Source organism: Triturus cristatus, chromosome 5_1 (assembly GCF_964204655.1).
Source record: "Triturus cristatus chromosome 5_1, aTriCri1.1, whole genome shotgun sequence".
NCBI lineage: Eukaryota > Metazoa > Chordata > Amphibia > Caudata > Salamandridae > Triturus > Triturus cristatus.
In genome coordinates this window covers 255,204,121-255,226,749 of record NC_140587.1, presented here as the reverse complement: position 1 = coordinate 255,226,749, position 22,629 = coordinate 255,204,121, and the positions used below count along the sequence as shown (strand labels likewise).

Genomic DNA, 22,629 nt, shown 5'->3' with positions numbered 1-22,629 from the left:
GCTGCTAGTCTGAGGGTTGCTGGTTCTGGGTGAAAGTTTTTACCCCTTTGCGTTGTGAGACGATCCTTCTCTGCCTTGAATTTGATCCTCTGTCCTCTGGACAGTTTGAATAGGCTTGAGTACCAGGTTTGTCTTGTCCATTGAGGAGCTATAAGAATTAGATTTGTTCTTGGTTGTCTGGCTTTTTCCAGTACCTTTTGTAGCAGAGGAATCAGAGGAAAATCGTATGCAATTGTCCCTGACCAGTTTAGCGACAGGGCATTTCCTATTGATAGGTAGTGTTGAAACCTGGAGACGAAGAATTAGCATTTTGTGTTCTCCATTGTTGGGAATAGGTCTATTTCTGGTGTCCCCCAGAGTTTGAAAACCTGTTGCAGGCTCCTTTGCTCTATCTCCTATTCATGTGAGCTGCTGTTCTCTAGGGTGAGTTGATCCACTTTGGTGTAGTCCTTCCCTGGCAGGTGCATTGTCTGTAGACTGATTCTCCTTGAATTGGCCCATTTCATATTTCCTGAGCTAGCTTCCTTAGGGTAAATGATTCCTCTCCTGTTTGTTGAGGTAAAACATTGTTGTGGTATTGTCCGTCTGGATCAATACTGTCTTCCCCCCCAATGTAGGCTTGGAATGCCTTTAGTGCCAGGAACACCGTCTTCATCTCTAGGAATTTGATGGGCTTTATGGAGTCTGCATCGTTCCACTGACCCTGTACTCTCGAGTTTCCTGAAGGTGCTCCCCTACCCTTGTGGGGCACATCTGTTGTGATGGTCACTGAGGGAGTCAGTGATTTGAAAGGTCTGCCTAGTGTTATGTTCTAGGATGCCCACCATTGTATCTTTGTTTGAACCTTTTCTGTTACATCCACTAGATCCTCCCAACTCCCTGTGGTTTGTGACCAACTGTTGCATTGCCACTCATGTAGAGCGCGCATGTGGAGATGTGCATGGGTGATGAGGGGAATGCATGATGCTGTCAGGCCCATTAGTTTCATGACTGTTCTGTCTGTCAGAGACTGACCCTTCTGATAGAGGTGAGTTTGCTGTTTGATACCTTGTATTTATTGTATTGGGTCGGCATGCCAGTGCAACCTTGGTCTTTAATCTTGCTCCTAGGAAGGATTTTTCTTGCTCCAGTTTTGTTGATGACTTTTTGTGGTTTATCGAAAAACCCTATTCTTGCAACGTTGTGATCACCTGATGAACGTGTGTGTAATATCTTTGCTTTGAATTTACCTTCATCAGCCAGTCATCTAAGTATCGATAGACGGGGATACCTCTCCTACTTAAGGATGCTGCTACAGCTTCTAGGCACTTTGTGAAGACTCTTGGTGTTGATTTTATTCCGAAGGCCAAGACCTTGAATTGGTAAAGAGTGTTCACATGGGTGAACCTGAGGTATCTCTTGTGTGCTTGGTTCATGAGGATGTGCAGATAGGCGTCCTTAAGATCTATTGTTGCCATGAAATTACCTTTTTATAGCTGTGCGATTACTTCCTGTAGTGTTCACATCTTGAAATGCTGTGTGCAAATGAATGTGTTCATGAATCTAAGATAGGTCTTAGCGTGAGATCTTGTTTTGGTACCAAGAAGTAAAGTGAGTAGTTTCCTTTGCTGTGTTCTCTCTTTGGTACCCTCTCTAGTGCATATTTTTGTAGAAGTTCATTTATTTTCTGTCTTAATTTTAAGAATTCTGTTCTTCGGAACCTCTTCTTCCTTGGTGAATTTGGTAGGGGTTTGTTAGTTCTATATAATAGCTGTGGCATACCACATTTAAAATCCAAGTGTCTGTGGTGATGTTTTCCCATTGAAGTAGGTGATGCGCTATTCTGCCTCCCACTGGAGTTGTGTGGGGGGGTCTTCCCTTGTGGGCAAGTCACTGAGTTTGCTCCTCCCCCTCTTGAGAGTTGTCCTCTGGCTCTTCCTCTGCCATAAAAGGACTGACTTGGTTGCTGCTGCCAGGCCTGGTATTTCGAATGCTGGTCTGTTTGCTGTCTGCTGCCCTGTGTTTTAAGTGGGTGGTGGCCTGTTGAGAAGACCCCCCTTCATCTGGGTCTTCTGAGGTTAAAACCTCCTCTTTTGAAGGTGCGCTTCTGCTGCAGGGCTCCAATGAACCTGGCAGTCTCACTGCCCTTCTTTATTTGTTCTAGGGATTCATCGACCTCACTTCTGAACAGGGTGTCTCCTGTGGAGGGTTTTTTAATTATGGAGGTTTAAACTTCTTGCTTGAAGCCTGAAATTCTGAGTCAGGCGTGCCTTCTCAATGTTGTACCTATGCACATTTGTCTGCTGGCTGTATCAACTGCGTCTAGAGCTGATTTCAGGCAGGTGTTTGCTATGTTTCTTCCCTCCTCTATGATGGATTTTTCTCTGTTCTTATCCTCTTCAGGGAGCTTGTTATCAGTTATTCTATGTCGTCCCATTTTAAGTGACCATACCTATTGAGGAGGGCATTAGAGTTTGCAATGCGCCATTGTGTTGCTGCCTGTTTCTCTATCTTTATCCCCACCATGTCCATTCTTTACTTTATCTCTCTGGAGGTGGGCCAGTGGAGGTGTGAGCATTGCTTCGAAGGTATCCTCCTCTTCGCCGGACTCTGTGGTAGTGGAGGGTTTCGTCTGGATTCTGAATTCCTTCAGCTCCTTGTTGAACTTCTTTCATAGAAGAAGTGCCGCCATTTCTGCCTCCAGGTGTATTTTCTTTTTCTCCACCTCGAGGGCCCTTTCGGGAGAGGATCACCACCACATATGCTGGGGTGTTGGGGAAGGGCTTACTCTATAGTAAAAAATAATTTCCTCTGTGGAAAAAAAGAAATATCTGCATGTGCACCAGTGACGGCCCGTGTAGGGCGTTTTACCGGGGCGGTGACGTGGTGCAGAGGAGGGGCAGGGTGGGGGGTTGCAAAATGCGGCTTACGGCCAAGTACAGGTAAGTTACGAAAAAAAATATTTTTATTAATTTTTTTCGTAACTTACCTGAAATCGGCCGTTTGCCGCATTTTGCAATCCCCCACCCTGCCCCTCCTCTGCGCCACGTCACCGCCCCGGTAAAACGCCCTACACGGGCCGTCACTGATGTGCACACGGGGCTGCATTGCCCCTGTGCAGACATCTCCACTAGGAAAAGCTGTGTACATGGGAAATAGAAACCCTTAGCAATAGTCAATCTATCAATCAGTAGATTTATAGAGCGCTACTTGTCACAAGTGAGGGTATCAAAGTGCTGGCAGGCTCCAGTTGTTTAGCCGATTAGTCAATAATACTCCCAGAAGTACACCTGTGCCTCGACATTTTTCCGGAAAATATGTGGGAATGTTTGTAAATGCCAAAATCTGCATGTGCTCTAAGTAATAAAAATCTTTGCATACCCTGAATCTATCAATTCCTAGTTACAGAGTCACATCTGAAAGAAAACTGTCACTGTCTTGCATGTCAGAAAAAATATAAATCAAACGCCAATGCATATAACTTTTTAGTAGATACATTTATTTTTTTAAGGAAATAATCTTTTTGTTACCACAGATGTCGAACACTATAAATACAAAATAAAATAGAAATCTCCTTCCAAAGTTATGAATCCTCTGTAATTAAAACTGTGACATACATAGTACAGTGCAAAACAGTGAAAACCTTGCGAAAATATACCCATTGATTCTGCAATGTAAGTTTAACACAAAGAAAAATGAAGAAATAAGCTTACTGCATACATTACAATAACAAGTGATTGTTGATTTCATATTTTGTCCCTCAGCACCTTGATTAAAAGTGCTTACAGCAATATTTTTGTTGGCATTTATATCACAATTTCATTTTTTTTTATTATTTTTAGAAAGGGGGGGTTAGGGGAATTTATTGTGCATCTTCTTCAGGGGAGATGGCTAATAAAAGAAGCATGAAAATTGGTATTTTGAATTTACTACTTCCCCTTCAAGAAAACGGAAAGATCAGAAGTCCTGGTTCGAAACAAGGGTGACAACAGGTGAAAATAAGGAAATCGTGAAATACATTGTTTCGCCTCACTATAATTAATCTCCAGAACTGCCTTCCAAGTATTTTCAGCCCTGGTATGCCGCTGTGGCATAAGCATTTTTGGAGGCTTTTTCCTTTTTGCTCTCCCTTTTTGCAGCACTAATTCCAGATTTGATGCCTATGGCTGCAATCTGGCGCCCTCTCCTGGAGGCTCCCTATGGCTGCTGCCTAGAATCTCCTTCATGTGGGTTTATCTGAATGCCTGTTTATCTTTCTTCTCCATTCCTTCCCTTTATGACCTTTAATAACTCATTTTCATTCCTCTGCCTTACCTCGGTGCCAGCTGAGGTCAGCTACAGCGAACACTGGGACAAAAGCTTCAACCAAGATATTTAACTGAGAGCTTTGGGACGCACAATGTGCAAGACTCTCCCTAGCTAGGAAAGAGGGTCATGGTTTTTCAGGGGTCTTCTGGTCTTAAGACAGTCTTACGGCTGTATTTTCTTGTTAAGATGATAGAAAACCAGACAAAAACCTTTTGTAAATCTGGTTTATGGTTTTTAACTCCACCACGAAAGAAGAACAAATTCAGCAAATTTCTATTGATATGCTAATAAATCCTCTGTAATAAATTGAGCCAAAAAAATCGCTCACTTGAATCAAGTGCAAATTATCTGTATAATTGTGTAAATATGTAAGATGCTGGGTACCTTGGTATGTAGTATCTAATGATCAAGGTAACCGTAATAAATATCTGGACACTGATTTGAGAGAACTGGAAACTGACAACAATGCCGTAACCTAAATCTCATAACCTGTCATCTTGACCCCAGGCTATAACTTAATTTCACCAGTGTGTGCCATCCAAATTCCACCACAAACTTCACAGCCAAAACAGTCCGCACTGCATGCGTCAAGTTCTCACTTCAATATAAGTGGCTCTTTGATAAAATATTGTGTGTGCACAAAACGTAATGCTGCAAATTTATTATCGATTTTTTTGTCTTTTACCAAACAGATTAAAGTTTTTCTTGTTATAAAATCTATACATTTTTTTCACAAATACATAGAAAGGCACGTGTAAACAACCAAACAAAATAGTCTCTGAAAACACATGGAAATGCACCAAAAGCAACAGCATTTTAAATAAAAAATAAAATGCTTTAATCCTTGCTCTCAAAGAAATGTATTGACTGGAAAGGCCACTATGGTTTTAATCTTGACTTGATAACCCCGAATGGAGGCTGTACAATATCTTAACACAGATCAGCAGCACAAATCTACCCAGTCTGTTTGGAGAAATTAGTGTATCTGCTTAGATATAGGGGGCCTGCTCTACATTACTTAAAGGCCAGGTTGAGATGCAGAAAATGACTTATCTGTAACAACTAACAAGAGCATCAAGTCCTGTTGTGGGCACTGGTGCCCACTTTTGAAGTGGGCGTTAGGCATAGTGCTCCATGAGTCAGGCGTCATATCCATACCGGACTATGTTTATGAAAATTAGTAACGCAGCTTGTTTTATTTCTACAATGAAAACACAAAAATGCATTGTTTTGGTAAGGTCCACATCATCCTAGAATCTGAAATGTACAATTGTACTACCAAACACACTGAGTACAATGAATGAATCAAAATATCATTGAATACATTTTTCACTAAAGTGATTTCGGACTGTGGGTACCTTACTGTGGGCTCTATTCCGAAATGTTGTTTGCATGAAGGGTAGGTGAAGACCGACAATCATATATGTACTCACATTCCCTTTGGAGGTACTTTTCCTGCCCCGCGAGCTTCGGCAAATCTACTCGTATAAAGGGGGCAAAAAAGCACATTTCCAGGGTAGATTTTGGGAGGGAACATTCTTGTACTTGATCTGGATGGAGGAAAAGCTATTTGTCATCGAGGAGAACTATTTAGTGTCAGATTTACGAAAGAAGAAACTTTCAGTTACTGAAACTCTGCATGTGTACATTTTACACATTGTAGTATACACAAGCAAGTCTATGAATATTGTACACTTCAATGAGTAGTCCTGGGCGCCTGTGTGAAAGCCAGAAAAGTCAGAAATGTGGCCTAATCATAGGAGATATTCTATAATGGCAAATTTCAGCTTTTGTTTGTGAATCAAGCAGGGAAGTTGTTTACTCAGAATAATTGCTCTCTTGTAAGGGAACAATTCTGTAATCTTCGCAACTATATTTGTAATCGATTGACAAGAAACAGGGCACCTTGGCAAATGGGACGTTTTTAAGGCTGTTTTAAATAATACCCACCTCTTTGGGTTTTATAACTAGGAGGAAACAGGTGGAGCATAAACTGTGCTTGACAAAGCTACTTCAAATTATTGTAGTGTGCTCGAAATGGCACTCTGACCTCAGAAACAATTCATAACCTAACACTTTAAAGAGACAATGCAATGCGACACAAAAGTCGAATGCATATTGCAAATGAATTGGCACAACAGGGCCCATTTTAACAACAATGTTTCCAATTCAGAAAAACACAATTTGCAGAATGTGTAATTTATGTGTAGTTTGGAAGCCCACACTCTTTCACACTGTGATGAGACAACAAATATTTGGTAAAGAATGGAATGGCAAAGACATCTGATTCACACATAGAAATTAAATGATCATGGACAGTCAATGATAATGGGCTTAACAACCTTAAAAGAACCAAGACAACATTGAGGTTTACTAGTTCTCCATCAGAGGCAAGTGATAGACCTCTGTTTATCCTAGCCGTCACTTACCCACGTTCTAATCTGGCATAAATCAAGAACTGAATTGGTACAAATGGAACATATCACGTAATTCAATGTTCGCTAACAGTACAACTCCCTCCACCGTTGTGGTTTGTTTTGTACCGAAGAATATTCCAATTTAGTTTTCACAGCACTGGGCTATGAGTAAGTTTCCTGTACAGTTTAGGATAAAAATATTAATTTTTTGAAATAACAACGAGAACAAGCTTGTGTTTGCTGCTACTGTCAAATAATCATGCTACAGACACCCGTCATCGAAGCATCCATGTCCTGGAAATGACGCCCCTCATGCATTGACTACTACTGTAGAGTTTATGTTGATCTCCTGAACAGAAGTTGGGAAAGCTCCTAAGAACCTTAAGTGTACCCGCCCACATCATCTTCCATCTAGGATGACCTGAACATGTGAGGTCTTCATTCCTCTACCTGATTTTGATCAAGCAGATGGTTGACCGATCCCTCCGAACTGTACACAAAGCTGTGTACAGTAGAGTACCTGTTGAAAGCACTTGTTTAGGAGCAAGAGGCCATGTCCTAGACCCATCGCTTGCTGCACGAGTGGCAATATAGACTTCATTGAGAGGTGCCTGCTATCACAAGCCTCAGCTCCTCGCAAATCATCCCCACTGTCCCTGTGCCTGTAGGTGGACTTCAGGAAGTAGAACAAATGCTTGAAGACCTATCTTTTCTGTCAAGCATGTGGTTCTGATAAGTTGATCAGTCTCAATTACCCCTGCTCCAATCACATAGATGCTCCCTGTGTCCCGCGCGTTTGATAGCAAACTATACACAAAAAAAATAAATACAAATAAATACATTTGGAAAAGGCGCTGTAGGCTAATGACACTTCATATGAAATCTTGGGAGCAGCACAAGTGGTTTTCACAAGATTTGTGACCCGGCCGTGCTCTCGTCCCACAGTAGGCACAAGTATGGTAAGCAACCCAAATGGTGAAGTCAAAATGTAAGATACTATGACCAGTCAATCAAAACTTCTGTGACACACGTGAATACAGCCTTATTGGATAAGCGGATTTCAGTTTTTAGAACTGGCATACGCTAGCTACACCTGCCGTGGTAGTGTATAGAGTAGCATTTCACATTTGAAGTCTAGTCCTAGCTGGACACATGGCCTCCAGACTCAATTTTTCATGCAGCTTTGCAAGAGCTCATTTCCTTGTTCCATTCACAATGGGTTCTGGACCCTCCACCTTGAGCGCTGCATATATATAGTACCTCCCTCATCTCCATGGACCACAATAGACTACAATTGCAAGCTATGGATCAAGAGAACACATGACAAGGGCTATCAGATGGTTACCTGCCCACAAAACGTAGAAATCTAATGTAAACTATTGCGAGGTAATCCATCAAATATCTGCCATGATTAAAGCTGCAACCACAGTCTGCTACATTTTTTTTGGCTTTGCTAGCAGTAAGCATGTTGTGTACAGCACATGAATCTTGCCATTCTTCGAGGAACCCCTATTTGTGAATACCGAGGGGTGTTGGGAAACATTCTGTGCACAGATCATCTGTGATACTCCAGATTTTCTTACATTTGAATCCTGTGCAGATCCATCTCAAATTCTGTGGACTCCTTGCTTGCTTTTGCAATGTAGATAACAGCATCCATGAGGAGCAGCAAACAGCAAAACACAACACTCTGTGTAACACTGCTGCTGTTCTGTCTTATTGCTTCTGAAAGAGATTGAAAGAGTCATGTTTGTAGCCAAGTGGCTAATTTCTATGAATCAGCCAACATTCAACACGCAGTTTTTTCACACAATTTGTGTCCATTTCCTGAAACAGAGAGTTGAATAAAATAATTCTCCGACTGCATTTTTCCCTTCTGAAAGTCTTCATCTTACCACTATAGTTTTCGTTCAGAGGTGGTTCTGATATCCCAGCTATCAATGTTCTCTAAAGACAAAACGCTTTAGTCCACAATGTCCTCCTGTCATCTGCCCGAGAAGAACTGTATTTTGTTGATCGATCTCAGACTTTCTGTCACGTTCGCCTGAAAATCCCCATCATGCACACCTGTTTTTCGAAAAGCGCTTTTTCCAGTACTTTTCTTTTCATAGTAGTGGTCCCAGTTTCCGTTGCTGTCTGCCCCAAAGCCATACACGTCCACCTGGGGTTAAAAGAAGGCGAAAGCAAATATTAAGAGAAATTGCATCAAAAGAGAGCCTTGTGTAAGCAACATTATGGTCTGCCAGTTTTAAGTACAGCTTGCTGTTCCAGGTGAAATTCACCAACATCAGGGCATTGTACCCAATCCAAACACTGTCAATACAATTTAATAATATAGAATTATGTGTTTCTCGACAATCGTGCCCCGTGCCCAGATCACCTCCTCACCTGAAGCACAGAGCATGCCAAATGCTTTTATACTAAGGAAACAAACATGTGTGATTCTCGAAGAGCCTATTGGTAGCCGGCAAAGGTTCTGAAGCTACACAGCAAACAAAATGCATAACATCTACACAACACAGTCCGGATTAAGCAGCATAGAGAGATCAAGGCACCAGAGCATCACACAGTTCTTCTTCTATGAATTGACTCACCCACAATATCATCCGCAATGCGCAATCAAATAACCCAGTTAGCATTTAAGTAACTCACCGGTCCACTGGCTACACCCAACCAGTTTAGAACCCACCCAGTCATCACCCGCAGATATCGGGCTGTGAACTACTCAGTGCAATTCACAGATTCAGGCTGTGATCAAATCCTCAAAACCCACCAGGATGGTTCAGAACTGACAAGTGATGCAAAGTCTACCAAAGGCAGAATTTTCACCATTTGAATATGTATAACATGAAATAAAGTTTAAAAAACCCCAAGAGTCAGGTTCGCCGGGTGTGCCACCTCAGGAATCTTTCCTAAAGGTCAAGTGATGTTGCTGCAATCAAAAATGAAGTTCAGTGAGTTCTATATCTGATTAAAGAGGACAGATGTTCCTCCCTCAAATCCAGGGATTCCTTATCTGTGGGATCGACACTAGGACCTGTACCAGGGTATTTATTCTGACTGTCTGTAACCAGTGCCTACAGTGGGCGGGTTCTCTGTCTCTCCTGGACGGACTCTCTATGGTTTACGTTTGCTACCTGTAACCGGCTACTTCTTGGTTTGGTCCTGGGTCAGCCCTATCAAGCACAGTATGAAGTTTCTCTTACAGTACCAACTCTCGATAACAAAAAGGTGAACGTTATGTATATTAGCTGTGCATTAGGTCATAGCGTCTTCCCCAGCCAGGGTACCCTTAGATGACTATGCCACACACAAAGCTTATTACTCTTCTTTATTCTTGTGCGTGTTCTTCTACGTGTAACTGCAAACTCAACATTCTAAATCAGCTTTCATTGCATTCTGCTCTAACACCTATGTCACAGCTCTAAGGAGCCCATCTGGAGCCAAAAGTGTTCCATCATTGCTAACTTGCAAGACATTAGAGCTCCTTGACTTGTGAATTCCTGCAATTGTTAGTCTAGTATTATCTTTGTTGTTAGTGAGCCTTTCAGCACTATAGCAACCTTTTGACTTAGCAGACTGCCCCTACTCAGTACGTGCCTGTGGTTTACCCATCTTTCTCTCCTGGGTAGACTCAGAATTTACTTTGGGTGTTAATCATCACTGCTCCTCAAACAACTTTTTAGAGATAGTATATTACGTTGTCCTGTATCCACTGCATGCCTTAGAGTAGCTCCTCTTTCGATTGCTGATGGAACCAGTTCAGGGCTCATGCAATTTGCTGAAGCCAGCGTGTGCCATAGGACGCTCCTCTCTTACCTTAGTGGACCTCCTTTTATTCTAGATGGCTGTAACCAGTGTACCTAGCAAACACAATAAGATGATGGATGGAGTGCTGAAACCTTTCAACCACTCACCTCCAGTCAAGAGATCTGGGTTTAATCTATTTTTTGCACACTAAGCCATCCTAGTTTGGACCAAGCCATATGCAAATCAGTTTTGGCTCTGCTCCTCATGGGAACAGTCCAGCCCGAACTGCCAGTCCTACATGGTCTTAAAAGAAGCATCCTAGGACCGGTTTCATCAGCCAGGCTAGCTGGAATCCAGGGGCACAGCGAGCAAGGGACCCACATATGGGCATACCCTTTTTTTGTTTAAATCTGTTTATTAAAATTTTTCACATTTTACAGCATACAACCATAACAATGCCTCTACACCGTGAGCAGTTATTTGCAAATGTCAAATTATCCAGTACCCATCCATAACACGTCTGGGCATACCCTTGGCCACTTGAGGCAGACATAGCAAACACAACGAGGTGATGGACGGAGTGATGAAACTTTTCATCAACTCACCCCATGCAAGGCGATGTAAGCCAATGCACGCCCTTAAGTTAGGTTTACTATGCCACGATGAGCCACCTTGTGTGGCAGAGTAAATCTGGTGTAACGCTAGGCAGCGCATGTCGAGGCGAGGCGTAACAAGGAGAAATATATTTTTTCTCCTCGTTATTTCCACCTTCTACTTGTGCTGCATTCAATAGCACACACAGAAAGGTGACCATTCCTGCACATAAACAATCCTGGCAGCAGCGGCTCCTCCGCAATGGCAGAGGAGTGTTGCCCCACTGGCTTAGAGCCAGCAAGTGAGAAATAAAAAGATATTTTACTATCATTTTATTTTTCACCTGTTGGCTCAGCCAGCATGTGCAGGGAGGGGCGGGGCCATCAAAGGAGGGAGAATGACTGGTTCCTGCACTGTAAGGGCCCGATTCACAGAACTAACTTAAGACAAAATCCTAAACTTACTACCATTTTGGTATTCACAGAAGGCACTTACTCATTTTGGTATTCACAGAAGGCACTTACTCATTTCGGTATTCACAGAAGTTAAGAGTCCTAACTTTAGGACTCCTAAATGCCTTCTGTGAATACCGAAAGTCTTAAAATTAGGATTTTTCTCAATTTAGTAGTAGTAAAGTTAGGACTCCTAACTTTAGGACTCCTAAATGCCTTCTGTGAATACCGAAAGCCTTAAAATTAGGATTTTTATCACTTTAGTAGTAGTAAAGTTAGGAGTCCTAACTTTAGGACTCCTAAACTGACAAAAATCCTAATTTTAAGACTTTCGGTATTCACAGAAGGCATTTAGGAGTCCTAAAGTTAGGACTCTTAACTTCTGTGAATACCGAAGTGAGTAAGTGTCTTCTCTGAATACCAAAATTAGTAAGTGCCTTCTGTGAATACGAAAATGGTAGTAAGTTTAGGATTTTGTCTTAAGTTAGTTCTGTGAATCGGGCCCTATGTGTGCATGTGTGTTTGGCCGGCTGTCTCAGGCTGGCCAAACACACATGCACACTTAGGTTTCTCTAATTAGGTTTCGCCAGACTTGGCTTTCTCCAACCCGGTTGTATTAGACAGCCTGGGCTGGTGAAGCAGCGGAGACTCTCTGTCCTGAGCAGTGTGTCAGAGCAGCCTGCCCAGTCCAATCCCCACTCTGCTCTCATGCTTGAGAGCTGCACAGGGATTACACAGGGAGTCTCTGATGCTGGCCCAGGGGCTGCTGGGACCCAGGAAGCATCGTAGAACTGAGGTTCAAGTTGGCAGAAACAGCATCAGGTACGTTTTTTTTAAACCTGTGCTCCCCCTCAATGCTCCCTCCCTACCGGGCTCTCCCCTGCCCCCACATGCTCCTGTTGCACCACCTCCACCCACCCCACCACTGTTTACATGTATTGGCCGCCACTGAATCCTGACTGTAAAGTAGGCACCATTGGGCAAGGGTGTCTGTGCTGGAGCTAGGCCTCCACAACCGCACCATGGGATAAAGAGAGCAGGGATGTACCATATATATTATTAATTATGTCACAGTATATCTTGGCCTGAACCCTAAACACAAGGCTTATAAACCCACAATGAAGACAACAAACATGACTGGACAATTGCATCTCTTAACCATTGGTGGAATCCAGTGTCTGTTACCATCTCAAACCTTCTGCTTATCATTCTTTCATGCTGAGCCAATAGTACCTTTTTAAAGCTTTAACGTACAGCTGAAGATTAGTGCCTAGCTCTAATTAAACAATTGTTTCAATTAAATACAGGTCCTCATTTAAAAGACAACTATTTTAGTTGGGCTGTGGGCAGTGCCTTCACCACCTCAACCTGCCCATCAAATCTTTACTTGGCCACCGAGCCAAATATGTTCCCACTGACACAATGGGAGTATCTTTGGGAAAAAGTTCCAGTACTGGACTTTCCATCATGCCATGTTTGAATGATGTTTTGGCTTGCATTTTTCTGTTATTTTGGTGTGGGAGGAATAAATGATCAGTCTCCCTGATGAGCAGAGAGTTTTTTTAGTGCATGGAAACACTGCTAATTTTCTCCTGCCCGATAGCGCCATCTGGCGATCCTGTGAAAGGAAAACAATATGCCACCTTAAATAAGGAGGCCCTTTGGGCACCTTGTTAGCAGGGTGTATTGCAGCATAAAGGGTGATTCCTGTAGAGGAACAAGCTGTGGCTCTGCAGGCGAAATCCCCACACCTACTCCACCATGAAATGAGGCTGAGGATCCAAGAGGCAAGCGAATGGATCATCTGCTGTTTGTTTGCAGATGTCCTGTTACCGCCAACCTCCATTCTTTTTAATAGATTTTTTTTACAAACTTTATTTATTGCTTTTACGTTTTATGTCAACACCCACATTTTGTACTCTTTCATTGGTTTCCTGACATACAGTTGTTACATTGTGTTACATACATTATGTATCTGACTTGTGCTGCCACTAGCTTCCACGATACTGTTACTGCCAACCTCTAGACGTGGTCTTTTTTATTTTTGGTAAAGAATGTGAACAGCTACATATGTACAATATATGTGAGTGCGATTTACCACCACGAATACATGGAATTCCACAGAGAGAAAGGATATGAAACCAAAAGCTGTGAGCTTAATGTACTACTCAATGAGTCTTCGATTGAAGGTTCTTAAAGTTTCACAAGCCTCATGCAGAGACATTGGAATTTTATAAGGAACATGATTTTTGTACTGTTGTCAGGATTATTCCTGCGAAAAATGAGCATTACAACTGTGCATCAGAGATCATGAAATAAGTCTTGATACATTTGGAAAACCAGCACAGAAATTGCATGTCACCCACTTTACCATACAGTAAATTGATCTAAATGTTAGCTGTAACAGCATGAATGAACATCAGATCTATACAGTGCATGTCTTCCAAAGAATAGGGCATGCAGGCACTAAAGAACACAAAGCAAGGAGAGAAGTAAGGACACTATGAGCCAAAGAAAGAATACGTGTTCAGGAGTTTGACAAAAGACAAGTGATTTTCCAGATAGTTCATTGATGGAGGAAGCCTTTTCTATGTACTGGCAAAGACCACTGCAAAGACACGGCCTCCTGATCATGCACGATTGATTTTTGCAAAGCCAACGCATTGGTCTTCGTTGAGTGCCACCATAAAAAATAAACAGCCCTCCCTGTTTCACCAAACTTGCCCTTCACCAAGTAAGGAAAATGCATGTAGCAAACTCTCCACTACAAGGGAAGGATCAGATTCAGTCTTACAATAACTGCCTTAGAAAAGGACCTACAGGGACACACAGACTAGCAGCAAACCATGTACATTAGGCTGAAAAGAGTATTATCTCTACAATATGATCAGTCACTTTTTCAAACTATAATTTTGATCTGGTGACCACGGTATTTCCCGTCTAATTTTTAATAAACATATAACTTCAGCCTTTCAATTGACGAAAATGTCTTCAATACTTTTGCTTATGGAAAGAAGAATCTAAGGTGGTCTAAAACCTCATGTAATAATCATGGTTCTAGTTATCACAAATCTTTATGATGGATCTCAAGAAAGTGAAAGCCGATCAGTGCCAGAGATTCCACAGAGATCTCCTAATTAGAGCTGTCTGTTGATGATCATAGCTTGTCAGCATCATTGAAAGTCCTATATGTTCACAATGATTGATGCTTCTCAGATCTGGACCAAAAGCTTTGGAACACACATCTTCCAGGCATGAAGGCTTTTCATTATCACCTTGCTGCTTCCGAACTCAAGTCCAGTTTTCTAAGATTAGTGCACTGTAGGAGCCACCTGCACACTCAAGCACCCAGCCACCGTCTCCGTTTCTGGGTCGCTCTCTCAATAAATGGCATGATCGGACTGCTTATCAATATTTTTGCCAAGTAACTAGTAGGGCAGATCTATGAACTGTTCCCACAGCTAGATGCATATTTACAAAGGCATTGACTACAGAAATGTCACTTTTACTGACGTTCCAGTGGCGCAATGCCCTACTCCATATTTACAAAGTGGCGATACGACACTGTTTGTGGCGTAACGCCACTTTGTATTATGGTACCCTTTCACACAGGTATCTGCATGAAAGGGGCGACCAATGGGTGTTGCTGTGAGAAAAACACCATGAATGATTGTTTATGTGCAGGTTGGTGTCCCTTTCTACACATAAACTATCACTAAATAATAACGATTTGCTACATCTATGTGTGCTGCAGAATGCAGCCCACATAGAAGTAACAAACACCATTATTGATTGTTTATGTGCTCTTAATGCACATAAACAATCATTCCCTGCAATGCAGGCACCCTTGCACTATGCTGCAAGGGTGCCTGCGTTGGAACTAGGCAGCTAATTTTAGCGCCAGTGCTAGGGGAACCACAGGGGTGCACCATATTGTTGTAGATGTGGTGTAACCCTGTATTTTGGAAATGTCGGAGCACGGCACTGCCAAATTTGACACAGCTTCGGACTCCGCCATTTCATTGTACATATGACCCTTGATTTGCAATTGTTTCTAACGGGGTGTTCTCTGGAGGCTACCTTTCTATTTTCCCACCCCATCTAAACGCTGCTTTCCTTGTCATGCGCACTATGTGAATTTATTACAAGGTCATACTGCAAATTATGCTTTGTTTTAATCACTGCTTACACATACTGTTTCTGCACATTTAATGTAATTTGCCAGAAGAATTCACAAAATTGTACCTGATCACAAACATGGAGTGCAAATATTATGCACATAATTCCAGTGGAGGGATACCGGCCATGTTTTTCCATCCAGTTGAAGTAAACGTAGTTCATGAATGCGGGATTATAGATTAATACCTGCAAAAAAAGAGCCATAAATAAATATATATTACAGAGTTACATTTTAAGTCACCTTACCTTAAAAGTAACACAGACATTGTGTGTGATATGGTCTATATAGCTAAAATGATGACTGTGGAGGCAGAACTGTTTTGTGGTACCAAACTGTGTGATTTCTGAGGTTGTGGAGGATAATGAACTAATTAAAAATAAGGGTGAACTTTTTGTAGCACAGCATATTTAATAACCTCCTGTGACCTTCAGTCTCGAGAGTAATTTATTATGTTTAGTCCAGGAGAAGGATACAAATTACTTTGATAATGATTTTTATTTGGATATGCTACTTTCTATGGTGCCGGCTCTCATGATCTTGTAAAGGGATTTCATTCGCTGACTACTGCTGAAACACAGAGGGTTTACGCATAGGCAGTCCAGAGTGTTTTTTGTAAGTTAATGGGATTGAAAAGAGAAATAAATGGGCCCTGTTGAGGTGTTGCAGATAATGAATATCGTTATATAAAAATTAATAAATACAGTTCCACTGTAGCAGAAGAGAACAAAATATTTTAAACTGTTCGAAAATTCAAAAAGAATACACAAAACAGATGATTGGTTAAATGAGGTTTCCCAGTACTATATGAAATTAAATACTAAAGAGATGGAGGTTCCAATGCAAAAATATTTAGCAACACACACATTGATGGGCCCTTACCCCGCCACCAGCATTTGTACTCAAATATGCTAGTTCTGAAGTTAAATTAGTAATGTAACCAAGCAAATTCGTTAGCAAATGAGTTTGCTTGGTTTAGTAATTTCTATTGGTTTTTAGTTTTTTTTGGCAGATGTTTTTCTATGGCCAATATTTTCTGAGATATACATTTTCGAGTCTTTATTTTTGCAGTCGTTATTTTAGAGGTCTTTTGTTTCTCATGGAAATGCTTTCGTCATCAGCAGTAAGACAAAATTATTACTTATAGGTTTTTTTGATACCGCATCATTTTGAACATAAACATTGCACAGGGCAATCATAACTGTATATTGGCCACTACACTATACCAGCTGAAATCATTAGGAATAGATAATGAGGTAGGAATAGAGTCGATGAGATGAGAACGGGCAACACTTAAATGTTTACATGTTAGAAGAGGCCTCTGGCATCTTAGCCGTAGGCGCGGTGGTCAAAGGGGTGGCCTTCAGACCAAAGAAGATGAGATTGAGGTCATGTACCGTAGGCTGAATTCTGTATTTGTCCTCTATTGTTATGTAGTGTATTTCACACATAACACACTTTTTAGTGTATACACTCTGAACATTTGTAAATTGCACTTGTTATTTGTTCTGCTTCGACCTATCTCTATTATATGGAATGTTCTTGCTTCTATCTAATGTCATTTGTATAATAAATTCAGAGATTTGCAAAACTGTCTTAAAAAGTACATGTATAAGAAAAAATGTGCATTTGAATTTGTAAAAAGCGTATTTGTATAGGTTATGTATAATAAACAGGCTTAAGTTAAGGAAGACATTAAAAAGAAACATGTAGGGAGGCTGCATCTAGTAATAGTAGTAGAAAACTTTATTGCAGTTACCATGAACCATCAATGTGTACATACAATAATACAATAAAATATGCCTAAAAAATAAATAAGTTAATAAATACGATTGCTCATGCTCAAGTCGGTTTAAGATTTTTGCCCTCTCCACGTAACTATAAAATCTCAACGAGTACACATTTAATTCTTCCAAATGATGGATTGATACAAAATTAACTGAAGAACTGAATACAAATAATGTGATTATCAAGGGATTGAAAACCTCAGCAAAATGTTAAAAACATTATAAATATGCAAATATATAATCCAGTGAGTGTGATTGTAAAAAATTAGTATACAAGGTGTCTCAACATGTTATCTCCTTTAGAATTTTACTACGCCTATGCCAAACAGCTTGCAAACATTTGCTGACAGCAAAACTAATAGCCAGTGTTGGGTCACTTTTTAAAATTCTATTGGCCGCTAAATACCCGACAGGCCTAAAGACTGACATATTGGTTAAATCCATTTACGACGAGGCCCATGGTATGCTGAACAAAAAAAACAAGATGTGCATTTCTAGTACCTTGAGAGATGTTTGGTCTCTAGAAATAAAATCATGTTCTAATCGATACTTAATAAAGATAATCAAATAATCCAATAGAAAAGCAAAATGGCATGATGCCTTATGTTTGAGAAATTGGTTTAATGAAAGTAATAAGAAATAGTCATCCCTCCCCAATATACATTCATGTAGAAATACCTTGTCTTTGCTAACGTTGATTTTACGTGGAACTCTAGCATACGTGCTGTAAAAAAATAAAGAAGGCTTATTACATTTTTTATATACAGTACAAACATCTAACAGCTCTACCCCAATATAAAAAAACAACTTCACCCATATTACATACATACTACAAATTTAAACTGTTATGATATTTGTCTGTCTACCACCACCAAATTTCATTTAGACTCATGCTGTTGATAAAACATCTCCACTGCTTATAGTAGAGAAGTGTAGACTTCAGTTGACCTTAAAAGAAGTACATTGTTTCTCCTAAAATGTATAGAACCACTGTAAGTAATGGGGTTATTGGTTCATGGGTGTGAAACCCTACTCATGCAACAACCACAATCCTTGCCAAAGTGAACCACAAAAGTCACTAAGTTACCATGTGTGTAAACCTCTGGTAGCTTGGCACAAAAGCAGTCAGCTGTAACTTGTTAACTACTGTTAAGTATTTATGTTGCACTTAAAAAGTAATAATGGGAAAACACAACACCAGAAAACTTCCACACCAATTTTGCAAAATGTAATAAATAAGATACCAAAACGAATTAAATCCAATCAATAGAACCAGAATTATAAATGTTTAAAGTTTTTAATGAAAACTAGCGCCTAAAAGATCAAAGTGTCAACAGCAGGTGTCTAATGACACAAGCCGGGGCGAAGTCAAAAGACTGACCAGGATGGAGTGTGGTATGGCTACACAAGCTGGTTTGGTCTGGCCTGGACTTACCTTCAGACTTAGAAGAAATTCTGTGAAAAATTCTAGAGGCACATAGAGTTCACCAGGGCAAGGCTGCAAGTGGTGTCTGAGGAGGAGTTGTAGTTGCCAGGGAGCAATGGACAAGGCTTGGGGAAAAATAGCACCTAGCCAGAGATGCTGGGTTCTCAGGCCGAGGAGTGTATCATCGTCAATGGGGACACTGTCGTCGGAGAGCCTACTGAAGATTTTTACCTTTGGACTTAAGACAACTTTTTTGGAAGAGGGGTCGACAAGGCTGGATACCGTTGCTCAGAGGTCCAGCTGAACAGGATTTTCTGCTGGGGTGATGCACCTGGGGTGATTGGCAGGCAGGTAGGTCCTGGTTTTCAGTCAGTTCCCAGGCCACGTTTTGGTGAAAATGTTTTTAAGTCCCAACTTTTAGGATAAATCAGGAGCAGCACCTTCAACACCAAAACCAAGAGTCCAGGACTCAATGGACAACACTTGGGGGGAGGGGGTATGTCTCTCTATTTACCTGTAGCTCACACAAGAGGCCAGTCAAATAGTCCTGGAGGTCACTCTGGCAGGCCTGGGTTTAAGCAGCAAGGCAGACCTCAAGTAGTAGGGGTTTTCTCTGAGGTACAAGGCAGAGCTCAAGAATCAAGGTAGTCCTCTGGTGGCATCAGGGCAGGCATCAAGCAGCAGAGCAGTCCTCTGAAGTCTCTGAGGTACAAGGCAGAGCTCAAGAATCAAGGTAGTCCTCTGGTGGCATCAGGGCAGGCATCAAGCAGCAGAGCAGTCCTCTGAAGTACTGGGCATTCTTTCTAGTGTCCTCCACAGGTCCAAAGGTATAGTGATGAGTGGTGCAGGAGGTCAAATATTGATACCTGGTGCCGGCCTTTGAAGTGGGGGAATCTTCTAGGCTACCCCCAAAATCTGGTTATGCAAAGTTCTTCCCTTTCCCTGCCAAGGCTCGAGTCTGGGGTGACAAAAGGCTAGTGTCAAGTTCCTATGTGTGTGCAGCAGTCAAGTCCTGTGAAATGTAAGTGGGGCTAAGTACAGCTCCACGCCACCCATCCTGGCAAGATGGCGCAACCTGCCAACACCTAGTGCCCTTTTGTCTCACTGTCTGTGGGGATTACAAAAATATAATTCTTTGTGAAGTGTGTGGCTATAGAGTCACCACCTCGTTTAAGACAATGACATTTTAAAATATCCCAATTAGCGCAAGGCAAGAGTGCATATATAGGAATATGCAGGTAACTTCAACAAGTTCCTTGATCACTATGCTTACATTTTATGTGTTTTCAGTGACACCCAGTCATGTGTGCTGTTATATGAATGTTGCACTGAGGCAAACTGCTACCACAAGAACATGATGACACATAGAACACTGAAAATATTGTTCTACGCCCTAGGTGAAAATACAATAACAGGGAAGGTAGGACATTCCGTTTCTGTTTGAATGGTATTTATCCACACACAGTGAAGAACGGGGATCCTTCTACAGCCCTGAAGAATTCCAGAGAACAGTATGTGGCTAAAGGAGGGCAGAAACATGTGGGCAGATTGTTAGGATGCCCTGGACATTGTCGCTGGAAGCATCCACTGGCTATATAACATAGTATTTTTAATCATACCTAAGTAACCCCCAATAAAGGATGCCCCTGTGGTATACCTTAAGGTATTTTTAAAGCAACTGGATTTTTCCAGAAGGTTAATATAGCTCAAGAACTCCCTCAACAAAGGTGCGGTTTAGTCTGCCCTGGAAGTACCTTCTTACCAGGGTGGGATGCGGTGACCAATAATGAAGCATTCTACATTACATGGATGAGGGAGGGGGGTGCACCCAATGTACTTAGTACATAGCTAAGGGGAATACTGTGATCTTCCAAGTTGTCGTGAACAGATGGGGCACGGCGAGGGTACCGACAGTATCAACATGTCAAATGTTTCATATTGCTCACTCCCGGCCAATGTATACTGCTACCTTAAAGGAGTTTGATGTCCGCTACATAAAAGGCAATAAAGTTTGTTTAAAAAAAAATGGATGAGACCACCTCATTAAATATATCCATTTTGGTTAATCACCTAAGATGGAGGGTTAGGTTAAGGTAATAGTAGCCCTCCTATAGCAATCCCTCGCAGCATTCTGTGTGTTAATGAGTCTATAGGAGGCAATAACATGAGTGACCTTCCTTTTCTCTCTTTGTGCTAACAGGAATACAGAAAGGCCACCCCACAAGTTATTCACAGTCATGTGACCCAGGACACAGGCTACATGCACCAAGTGGTTAGGACAAGAAAATGGCAACTTTCTCAAAGTGGCATTTTCAGATTTGTGACTTAAAAATATGACTTCACCACTAAGGAGGATTTTAAATGACCTTGAGGCCAAACATGACATTTGTATCTGTTCCCAATGAAATACGGTTTCTCAATTTAATCATAAGGGAAAGGTAGGCCACACAGTAGTGAAAACGAATTTGGGAGTTTTTCAGTACCAGGACATATAAAACTTAAAAACACATCCTACCATTTGAATATAATGCATACTACCCTATAGGCTGTTTAGAGCATAGATTAGGAGGGAATTATATATATTAAAGAGGGAGGTTTAGTGCTGGCAAAAGGTTTACTTTGGCAGGTCGAAGTGGCAGTTTTAAAAATGCACTTCAGGCTGAAATGGCAGGCCTCAGACAAGTTTTAAAGAGCTTCTTTAGTGGATGGCGCAATGAGTGCTGCAGGCTCGCTAGCAGCATTTAATTTACAGATCTTGCATGCATTTAGTACTGTATAGTTGGGACTTATAAGTAATTAAATGTGGCAATTGGATGTAAGCTAATTTTACCAAGTTTGAGTAGGAGAGCACAAGTCCTTTAGCTCTGGTTAGCACTGGTAACGTTCACAGAGTCCTCATACCAACAACACAATTCAGAGAACAGGAGAGGTGTTGACAAGAAGTTTAGGGGTGACCCTGTAGAGAGGGCCAAGTCCAACAATCACCCGTACCATGAACAAGCCCAGCAAAGTTGTATGAGTTTATATCTTCATTCACAACTAACGAAAATATGACTTACCTGTAATACAACTGGAGTCCACTGTAAAGAACCGAGAGTAAGCCGCAAGCATGCGCGAACAGAGTCTCATGCCTCACATTACTCAGTGTGTCCGTCACGCCACTGTCACTGACATCTTAGTAGCCCAAGAAGTCCAAGTGCAAGGATGCAGATGCCTCCCCAAAGGAAATGGGAGCGCTTGGCCACTCCCACTCTCAGTGATCGACTCAAGAACAAAGGCCTGCGACCATCACGGCAAGTCTTCACCAACTGTTGTCCAGATTCACCACACGGCTGGCAATGCCATCACGCCAGTCCTCGTCAAATGCGTCAAACACTACTATCTCCAGAGTACCGATGGACTGGAGTTCTACACTGTTGCCAAACCAGAAGAACCAGAGGCTACCTGCTAACCTGGCTTACACCTGAACTGCGGCAGCGAGAGCATGTCTTGACCAAGACTCATCCATCCGTGAGGTTTGTGCGAGCGACTAGGTACTGGCTCCTCGATGGTCTTGTGGCTGCCCCCACGTCGGCACACAAGCAGCCCCCGCATCGGCACAAAAGCAGCCCCAGCGCAGCCTACAAGCAGTCCCATAGCAAACCCGACAAAGGACCTTCCCAGGTGGGAGAGTTGGACTTGATATTGCCCCACTGCCAGATTACAGGATACAGTGAAGTTGTCTAACAGAAACTTCAGT

At 41.7% G+C, this 22,629-nt stretch overlaps 1 protein-coding gene across 2 annotated transcripts in view; it reads right to left on the bottom strand.

Annotated features, from left to right (window-relative positions):
- Positions 1-3,457: 3,457 nt before the first annotated feature.
- The window catches only part of ST3GAL1 (ST3 beta-galactoside alpha-2,3-sialyltransferase 1), a 219,334-nt gene continuing 200,162 nt past the window's right edge, over positions 3,458-22,629 (bottom strand). For both annotated transcript variants that reach the window (XM_085604882.1, XM_085604883.1), the window contains exons 5-7: positions 18,143-18,188; positions 15,746-15,865; positions 3,458-8,865 (exon numbers count right to left, since the gene is read on the bottom strand). In XM_085604882.1, coding sequence (XP_085461008.1) covers positions 8,689-8,865; positions 15,746-15,865; positions 18,143-18,188 — 343 coding nt within the window. In that variant the 3' untranslated portion in view covers positions 3,458-8,688. The remainder of the gene's footprint in view (positions 8,866-15,745; positions 15,866-18,142; positions 18,189-22,629) is intronic.